The sequence below is a fragment of the Ursus maritimus genome, unplaced genomic scaffold (genome assembly GCF_017311325.1).
Source record: "Ursus maritimus isolate PB19 unplaced genomic scaffold, ASM1731132v1 scaffold_19, whole genome shotgun sequence".
Classification (NCBI taxonomy): domain Eukaryota; kingdom Metazoa; phylum Chordata; class Mammalia; order Carnivora; family Ursidae; genus Ursus; species Ursus maritimus.
Genome location: NW_024424341.1, coordinates 49,589,206 through 49,599,531, shown reverse-complemented (window position 1 = coordinate 49,599,531; position 10,326 = coordinate 49,589,206). Strand labels below are relative to the sequence as shown.

The 10,326-nt window shown below is 36.5% G+C and overlaps 1 protein-coding gene across 1 annotated transcript in view; it reads right to left on the bottom strand.

The window, feature by feature from the left end:
* The window catches only part of LOC103661005 (zinc finger protein 573), a 64,719-nt gene that overhangs the window by 35,554 nt on the left and 18,839 nt on the right, over positions 1 to 10,326 (bottom strand). Inside the window, exons 3-5 of the mRNA XM_040633907.1 lie at positions 9,749 to 9,837; positions 8,330 to 8,462; positions 7,135 to 7,230 (exon numbers count right to left, since the gene is read on the bottom strand). Coding sequence (XP_040489841.1) covers positions 7,135 to 7,230; positions 8,330 to 8,462; positions 9,749 to 9,805 — 286 coding nt within the window. The 5' untranslated portion in view covers positions 9,806 to 9,837. The remainder of the gene's footprint in view (positions 1 to 7,134; positions 7,231 to 8,329; positions 8,463 to 9,748; positions 9,838 to 10,326) is intronic.

Here is a 10,326-nt window from a genome sequence, read left to right as displayed (position 1 = left end):
GGAATGCCAGCTAACAGGGACCTCACTTATGGGCCATCTATACCTCACAAATGCAGTAAAATGACAGGAAAAAACACTGTTATGTTAATAACCTGGATGAAACACATAAATCTCTAGAAAATAGCCTCTGCAAAATCAACAGACAGAAAATTTCAACAATTCTAGCGTTACATAATCTGAATAACTTTTATTATTTTACAAATTTTATTTATTTGTTTTTTAAGGAATCTCTATCCTAAACATGGGGTTCAAATCCACGACCCTGAGTTCAAGAGTCACATGCTCTACTGACTGAGCCAGCCAGGCACCCCAATCCAATTAAGTTTTTAAAAAATCTACAGGGGTGCCTGGGTGGCTCAGTCGGTTAAGCATCTGACTTCAGCTCAGATCACAATCTTGGGGTCCTGGAACTGAGCCACCACATTGGGCTCCCCGCTCAGTGGGGAGTCTGCTTGTCCCTCTATCCCTCCCCCTGCTCGTGTTCTCTCTCTCTCAAATATATCAATAAAATCTTTTTAAAAAGTGACTCTTGATTTCAGCTCAGGTCATGATCTCAGGGTTGTGAGACTGAGCTCTGTATGGGGCTAGGTGTGGAGCCTGAGATTCTCTTTCTCCCTCTTTCCCTCCCCTCCCCACCTCTGTCTCAAAAAAACAAAAAACAAAATAAACTACAATGGTAACTGAAGGTCCAGATGGTTTTTCTGGCATATTCTTCAAACGTTCCAAAAGCGGGGAGAAAGCATACATTCTCCTCAACACAAAGCTAATGTAACTGTTATATCCAACCTTAAAAAGAATAATAAACAAGGAAAACTACAGGCTAATCTCATTCATGAAACCTAAATAAAATATGAAAAATTCCAATCTAACTATATTAAAAAGGGATAATATAGCAACACACCATGACTGGAACTAGACTCCAGAATTCAGTCACTCAATAAACAGAATTCACATAGTAAGAGAACCATGGAGAAAAAAATAATATGATTATGTCAATAAATGCAGAAAGAGTAATTCCTGAGAACAATTCTAAAAATTATGTAAAACAGAACCTCCTCTCTATTGTATATAAACTTTTAAAAACACACTTTTTTTTTAAGATTTTATTTATTTGAGAGAGTGAGAGCAAGCCAGGGGTGGGGGAGGGACAAGCAGACTGCACTGAGTGCAGAGCCTGATACAGAGCTTGATCTCAGGACCCAGAGACCATGACCTGAACTGAAATCAAGAGTCTGACACTCAGTGGACTGCACCACCCAGGTGCCCAAAAACACACCCTTGGGAAGCCTGGCTGGCTTAGTCAAAAGAGCATGCAACTCTTGCTCCTGGGTTGTGAGTTTGAGCCCCACACTGGGTGTAGAGATTACATACGTACATACATAAACTTAAAAAAAAAAACAACACACCCTTATTTGTGGAGATATCCTATTCTTAGGAGATGTTTGCTGAATGATTCATGGGTCAAGTCATGATACCTAAGGCATGCCTTCAAATACCTGCATAAACGTGGTATAGAGAGAAATAAAGAAGATATGGCAAAAACTTATCAGTGGGTGATCTATGTAAATGTCATTTTCACTGTGAGGCTCTTTCAATAGTAAAGAATTTTACTTTTTTTTTTTTTTTTTTAGTAGGCTCCATGCCCAACATGGGGCTTGACCTCAAGACTGTGAGATCAAGAGTTGCATGCCCTACCAATTGAGCCAGTCAGGCAGCCCTAATTTTACTATTAAAGAGCAAGAAGAACCAACTGCCTTTACTGGGCAAGTGTGCTGGGGTTTTCTTACAGACATCAGGAACTTTTGGTATTTTGCCTTTAAGATATGCTAGGATGTGGATTTTGTCTAGATTTACTACTTTTTCATTGCTTTGCCCTTTTTGAAGGAAATATTAGGAGACAAGTACCAGAAGGTTATAACTGCTTTTACCCATAGAGCTAAGGCTCCAAAATTGTTCCAGATCATTGAAAATGAAGGAGAACTTGATAATTCTCTTGTAATTCTTATGAAAAAATACTAATATCTAAACCTGATAAGAGACATTAGAAGAAAATATGGGCCAAAATAACTTACGACTATCAAGAGAAAACATATAAAATACTAGCGAAGAAGAATCCAAGCAAACAGGAGCGCAGGGATACGTCCACAACATAAAACACACACACACACACACACACACACACACACACACACACATCCTTAGTTCTAAAGTTGGTTTATTATGTGAGGAAACACTACAGGCATTTCTGCCGAGATCAAGAACAAATCAAGGAAGCGACTGTCTCTGCAACTATTCAAGACTGTACTAAAGATATTAGCCATTCAGTCAGACAAGATAAATCAGAGGTAGAAAAGGAGGTAAAGAAGAAATAAAATTATAAAAAAAAGAAATAAAATTATCATTATAACATAGATGGTGTAATAGTATACCAGGTTATAAAGTCAACTTACTAAAATCAAGGGTACCAATCTAAAACCAAAATTAAGAAAGAAATGCCATTTACAGTTATATCAAAAAGAATAAAATATGTAGGAATAAACTGAACAAAAGAAGCCTGAGATCTATACACTGACAATTTAAAAATATTGTGGAAAGAAATTAAATACGTAAATAAAAGGAGAGACCTCTCAGGTTCATGAAACGCAGTGTTGTTAAGATTGTAACGTTCTGCAAACCGATCAACAGATGCAATGCAGTCCATATCAAAATGTCAACTGCTTTTGTTGCTGAAAATGACAAGCTGATCATATGGAAATATAGGAGACTCTAAACAGCCAAAATAATCTTGAAGAAAAAAAAAGAAAAGAACAAAGCTACAGTACTCACACTTCCTGTAAACCAAGAAGATTATGGTGCCGGCATAAAGACAGATATATAGATCAATGGATAGAATTCAGAGTCCAGAAATAAAACCTCCATTTATGATCAATTCATTACTGAAAAGGGATCCAACAAAATTCAATTGAGTCTTTTTAGCAACAGTGAGGGAACAAGTGGATATTCATGTACAAAAGAATGAAGCTGGAACCTTACACTTTAAAGCACACATGAAAATTAACTCAAAATGGGTCAAAGGCCTAAATGTTAGAGCTAAAACTAGTAACTTCTTAGAAAAATACATAGCAGTACATTTTTGAGACCTTGGATTACACAATGATTTCCTAAGTATGATACCAAAATCAAGGCAACAAAAGAAATAATAGAATGGAACAGAATATTATTCAGCCAGAATAAAAGAATGAAATTGATATTATATTGATGAATCTCAAAAACATTATGAAAGAAGCCATTCACAAAAGTCTACATGTTGTATGATTCCATGTATATAAAATACTCCTGATAGTCAAATCTACAGACAGAAAGGAGACTAGTGGTTACCAGATGCTGAGAGTAGGGTATAGAGAGTGACTGCTAATGGGTATCAGATTTCTTTTTGGGGTGATGGAATTATATACTGGTGATGGTTGCACAAAATTGTGATTATATTAAAAAACACTGACTTGTTCACTTTATTTTTTTTTAGATTTATTTATTTATTTATTTATTTATTTGAGAGAGAGAAAAAGAGAGAGAGAGAGAATGCATAAGGAGGGGGAGGGGTAGAGGGAAAGAACCTCTAGCAGACTCCCTGCTGAGATCATGACTTGAGCCAGTATCACTTGACCTTAGCCAAAAGGCCAAGAAGCGATGACTTGAGCCAATATCAAGAGTTGGATGGATGCTCAACTGACTGAGCCACCCAGACGCCCCTGACTTGTTCAATTTAAAAGAATGATTTTGTGTTATATAAATTATATATCAATAAACCTGATGAGGGGCGCCTGGGTGGCACAGCGGTTGAGCGTCTGCCTTCGGCTCAGGGCGTGATCCCGGCGTTATGGGATCGAGCCCCACGTCAGGCTCCTCCACTATGAGCCTGCTTCTTCCTCTCCCACTCCCCCTGCTTGTGTTTCCTCTCTCGCTGGCTGTCTCTATCTCTGTCAAATAAATAAATAAAACCTTTAATTAATAAATAAATAAATAAATAAATAAATAAATAAACCTGATGAAAAAATTAAGAGTCTTCCTATTGGAAAACCATAACTAAAACTAGGTAAAGGACAAAACGGTAGCGAAAATGTGATTTCTAACAGTAAAGAACAAGATTAAATATTTAGAAAAAAATTAATAAGAAATACATAAAACCCATTCAGAAAAATTTTAAGCACTCCTGAAAGACATACAAGTAGCCTCAAACAAATGGAGAAATAACCCCTCTTCTTGGATTGAAAGACTTAACATTACAAAGATCTCAGTTCTTCCTAAATTAATTTGTAAATTTAGTGCAATTCAAATAAAATACCAACAAGCTTTGCATGGAGTTAGAAAAGTTAATAACTGAGTTCACATGGAAAAACAAACATTGAAAAATAGGCAGAAAAACACTGAAAATCTAAAAGGGGGAATAGCCCTAACAAACATTAAAATGCGCTACAATCTTACCATAATAAAAGCGATGTGTTAGTGATGCATGGATACAGAAATAAAACAGTAGAACAGAACAGAAAGCCCAGAAATAGACCCAAGAATATATGGAAATTTATTATATGATGAAGGTGGCACTTCAAATGAAGGGAGCAAGGATGGATGTTCAAATGAATGGCATTGAGACAACTGGGGTAGCCATGTAGGAAAAGATTTCATTAGGTCCATACCTTACTTTATATATAAGAATAAACTCCAAATGGATTAGGGATTTAAATGTAAAAAATAAAATCATACATGCAATAGAAAAAAAGATGTATATTTATCTTTAACCTCGAGATAGCTTTTAACTAAGACACAAAATTCAGAGATAATAAGAGTGATGAATCTGACTATATTAAAAAATAAATAAACTGCCATAATCAAAATAACAACAATAACAACAACAAAAAACCAATTGAGAAACTGGGAGGAAATATTTTCAATATATACTTCAGACAGATGGCTAATACTCCTAATATGTAAAAACACTCTTAAAAACTGAGGGACAATAAAAAGCCAGATAGAAAAATAGGGAGACACACAACCTAACAACTCAAGAAATAGAGAAGAATGGCCTATGAAAAAATTTTTCACTCACTCATAGAGAAAATGCAAACTGAAACAATGACAAGATACCATTTCTCACCTATCAGGTTGAGTTTTTATTGAAGAGTATTTCTTTTTAAAAAAAAATATTTTATTTATTTATTTGACAGAGAAAGAGAGAGAGAGAGAGCACAAGAAGGGGGAGCGGCAAAGGGAGAGGGAGAGCAGGGAGCCCGACGTGGGGCTGGATCCCAGGACCCTGAACCAAAGGCAGATGCTTAACCGACTGAGCCCCCCAGGCGCCCCCCAGTCCTCAAAATTCTTACCCAATTTCCATGAATTTTCCACTGTTATATCTTGATCTTCACCCATCCTAATCACATTGAAAGACTGGCCTTAAACTGAACTTCCAATTGTCAATAACATCCATCCTTGCATTTCCCCCCTTTGAGACACTACCAAAGCTCTTTAGAGGTGGTGTTCTCCTCTACCACAGTAAGCAATAAGCTCGGTTCTGTCTGATATGCGGGGAGCCAGCATTTGATACTACCGACATATTATATATACAAGACTGTTCAGGAAGTTGTCTTGCCAAAATATATATTATATAATGTATTTTTATATATATTTAAATATATTTTATTTCTGTTATTTATAAATTTTATATATTATGTATTATATAATATATAATATGATTTATAGATAATCTAAATCTCATTACGTTTCTTGATCTCACTACTTATTTAGAGGATACAAAGAGGTCAGAGAACATGTTTAAGTAAATCTCAAAATGGCATCAGCAAAACAGAATGGAAGATGTTCCTTCAGCAAATAAATGGTTAGAAACAAAAGAGATGAAGAGGAAACTTAAGAGATTAAAGAAGATTTTAAAAGCATATAAAGAAATTGGAAGGAGAAAAAAGGGAAGGAACTGATTTCCATTAAAATCAGAAGAGTGGTTACACTTAGGGGGAGAAGATTGTGACTGGGTATGGACATGTGAAGGGCCTCAGTGTGGACTAGAAAAGCTTTCCTTGTTTGGAAAGGTATAAAAGAATCTTTTGCATTATTATTTTCTTTCTGTGACTTGAAATTATTTCAAAATAAGAAGTTAAGAAAAAAAAAGTTTTATTTCCTAACTTGGGTATTTACTGCATTTAACTCATTGAGCTAGACATGAGCTTAATGTGGCTCTCTGTATTTGACTAACATTTTTAAAAAAATGGTTTAAAATTAAAAATTTAAAAACAGATAACATAATTTATTCTAATACTTATTATTCCTAACAATTCAAGTCTAATAAAACCTCATATGATCTGATGCCTCCTAACAGTGGCTTTGTTACTTATTACTCTCCCCTTAGGCCTTCTAATCCGGTCTATGATGGTGCTCCTCAAACTCAAAGCTCTCTCTGGCCCCCTTCCCTCCAGTCTCCTCATCCCTTTCCCCCCCTTCCCCAACCATCTCCTGAGCCTTCCAAGCTGTTCATTTAGGGTGGAACAGTTTTCACAAACACATGTCCTGCGCCCTTATGTCAGGTCTCCTCTCAAATGTTACCACCTCAGAAAAGTCATCCATAACCACCTTATCTAAAATGGCCCGATTTCTGCTTGCTTTCCATCATAGCTCATTCCATTGTCCAATATTATTCGTTTGTTTAGCTGTTCACTGTTCTCCTCACTCTAGTACTATGTGAATTCCACGAGAGCAGGGACCTTATGTCTTGTGCACTATCACTGCGTTGATATATGTGTGTGTATGCAAAGGGGGAGATAGAGAGCACTTGAATCCAGTGTACAGATAAAATATTACACTAATGAAAAATGAGATTCCCTGTCACTGAAAATGGGGTTGAAATATAAGAGAAATAAGGTGAATGGCAAATGGCGTAAAGTTGAAGTTTCTTCTATAGTTCATGTTGAGACCTTGATTTCTTCCCCAGGTCACAAGCCCATGCTCCACAGGTCTTGGTGCCTTGCAGGGCTTTACAAATACCACAAAGATGTACTCCTCTCCCTTACCACATAGGCTGCTAGCTACCAGCCCTGATGGCTTCCCCTTTGCCCTCCTTGCCCTCCTTACCTGTGTACTGTCTTTGTGTTTCTTCCCTCAAAATTATCCAGGGCTCTTTTCCTTGCTCCAATAAGTCAACCACACCTGGCTTGGAAATGGAATGTCCTGCTTACAAGGAAAAAAAAAAAGCCACATGGTACAGAAATAAAAACAGAACTCACAAAATCTTTAACTTTGCTTAAATTTGTAATGAAATCAAGGTTAAATGTTACTGATACAGACTTCAGATAATAGAAGGATGAGATGATTTAAGGAACCAGGCAGGTATAGTGAAATTTTATTTTAATTTGAACTCATATAGACTCTTCCTCTTAAGAGAAAATTGAACAAAGTGATTGAAAAGGTTAACAATATTTGAGGACACTCATTGGAGCAAAAGGCCTATGCCTGGATTTTCTCCTCTAATATCTACCAAACTTGTGAGTTTGAGGAAATCATTTCAACACACTCTTCCACAATGTTGGCAAGTAAAATGGGGATGATAATACTATTATTGCTTGGTTATTTGATGATTTAATTTGTATGCATGTTTACCGCTCCGCAGGAAAAGTGTTATAATTGGGACATAATGCCAATTTTAATTATTTTATTTCCTTAAGAGGAAAACAAGAAGCATCCTGATTCACTTACAAATTCACTTACAAATCATTCTATTATAGATGTCAAGCTCATGAATTGTAACTCTCAACCATAAATCATATAAAATTGGTTGCAGGAAATGAAATGTGTACTCTTCAGTTTTATATGAATACTGTTTATCCAGTCCACCGCTACAGAAGTTACACAGCTCTTCTCATAGCTACAGCCAATCACAAATCTACATCTAACGACTGCCCTGCAGGTGGATCAGAGGATGAGCCAGCAAATCCACAGCAATACTCAGCCTGAACACGATGGGAAACCAGGCTTCTTGGACAATAGCTACATATGGAATAAATATAAGGAATTTTTGTCCAGCCCCTTGGGAAGTAAGGAAGGGAGGCAATGACAGGAAGGGCCAGAAGGAGATGTGAATATCACTAAAAGAGGAAATGACCACGATTGGTGGCAGAGGCACTGACAAACTGACAGACCTCAAACCTTCCTCTGGGAACAAGAAAAAGAAATTCAGCTTACATCTTGAAAGACAGCTTTGAAATTGCCTGTGTTGAAAGTCAACATACCACAGAGCACATTCTACATTTCTCGTGGCAAACGAACTTACCCAATGAGACCAAGTTTCTATAGTTCTCCAACATCACATCCCTGTACAAGTCTCTCTGAATAGGGTCCAGGTATTCCCACTCCTGCCGAGAGAAGTCTATGGCCACATCCCTGAATGTCACTAATTCCTGAAACTGCAAACCCATGTAGTATGAAATTGGAAACACATTTTCAAGATGGTAAAGACAGGAGATTACAGGAGTGAATTAAAGAAAGGGAGTGATATAGTACAAGTAGACTAGAAAACCAAAGCCAAATGTCTACATATTCCTAAAGAATCTTACTGCTACAGACAAATCTTTGTAGGTTGTGGGCTATCACAAAAACTCAGACTTACTGGGGAATGGATAAAATTAAAGTTTTTTTCCTCTTCAATAAAGTATAATGCACAATCACATAGTTAGCTAGTTGCATGACGTATAAATTCTCAAAAAAAAAATGCGAGGTTCTAAATTATCTTCCCCTCAGAGCTAAACGAAGATGGGATTTCCCTCCCATATTGAATATAAAAATTTCTGTATTAAATAAAAACTTTTGAAAAAAGTTTGACATTTCTACAAGCTTTGAGTTCATCTTTTGTCAGAACATATCATAAACATTTTTCTTTGTTTTGACAAATAAATTTTGGCTGTGTCACAATCCATTTTATTATAGGTATCTCAGACTTAATCCATTCCTGACATTTATACACTTGGTTGGACAAATTTCAAAGGTCTTCATCAATTCTAGAAATCAACACATTTACACTCCTTAGGATAATATTCTCATTCATTGTCATCTTTCATCACTTACTCAACATCTTTCTTGTTTCTAACTGTATACTGATGAAGGATGAACCATAATCAAATAGATGTCACCCAAATTCAACAGATCACATTCAACCACAAAATAGATTTATTTGTCTCTCAATAATTCCTTAGAAAGATGCATGACCCAAATGTTTCCAATCATTCTACAATGTCAGGAACATGAGATACCATCACATACTAAGACTGAGACCAACTGATACCAATATCCATCTCATCTGCCTAGAGAATTCAGGTCTGTGGAGAATTTGAAAGTCTACCTGTGGTAATTAAATGGGACCAACACCTCTAATTCATCAAACCAGAGACCTATAAAGGAAACTCAAATATATCCTTCATGGGACTTCACTCCTTTACTGCTCCATCATAGCCTTTGAAGAATAAGCATGGAAGTAGATTGAGTAAATTGGATAATAAATACAAAAACTGGATAACAAACCCTCATTAAGTGGGAACTGAGCTACTTGCTATCACTTTTTTTAAATTTTAGGACGAACTGTAGAGCAGATAACTGAATGAGGCCCTCTTAAGAAGGAAGCTTTGGGTTAATTAATCAAAAAACCCACAAAGACCAAAATCATAATAGTCTAAGAAGACAGGAATAACCAACTTACACAGGTCATGGTTTTAGAATGGTAAGACCTGATCAGTGCTCCGTGGTGTTCTTCCATTAAAAAGAATTCAAATTCCAGAGAATCCAGAGCTGAAAGAAGAAAAAAAGTCTTAGTGTTCCCAATATGACCTAATTTAATAAAATCTTTTTTTTTTTTAATGATTTTTTATTATATTATGTTAGTCACCATACAGTACATCCCCGGTTTCCGATGTAAGGCTCGATGATTCATTAGTTGTGTATAACACCCAGTGCACCATGCAATACGTGCCCTCCTTACTACCCATCACCGGTCTATCCCATTCCCCCACCCCCCTCCCCTCTGAAGTCCTCAGTTTGTTTCTCATAGTCCATAGTCTCTCATGTTTCATTCCCCCTTCTGATTACCCCCCCTTTCTTTATCCCTTTCTTCCCCTACCGATCATCCTAGTTCTTATGTTCCATAGATGAGAGAAATCATATGATAGTTGTCTTTCTCTGCTTGACTTGTTTCACTTAGCATTATCTCCTCCAGTGCTGTCCATGTTGTACAAATGTTGAGAACTCGTTCTTTCTGATTGCTGAGTAATATTCCATTGT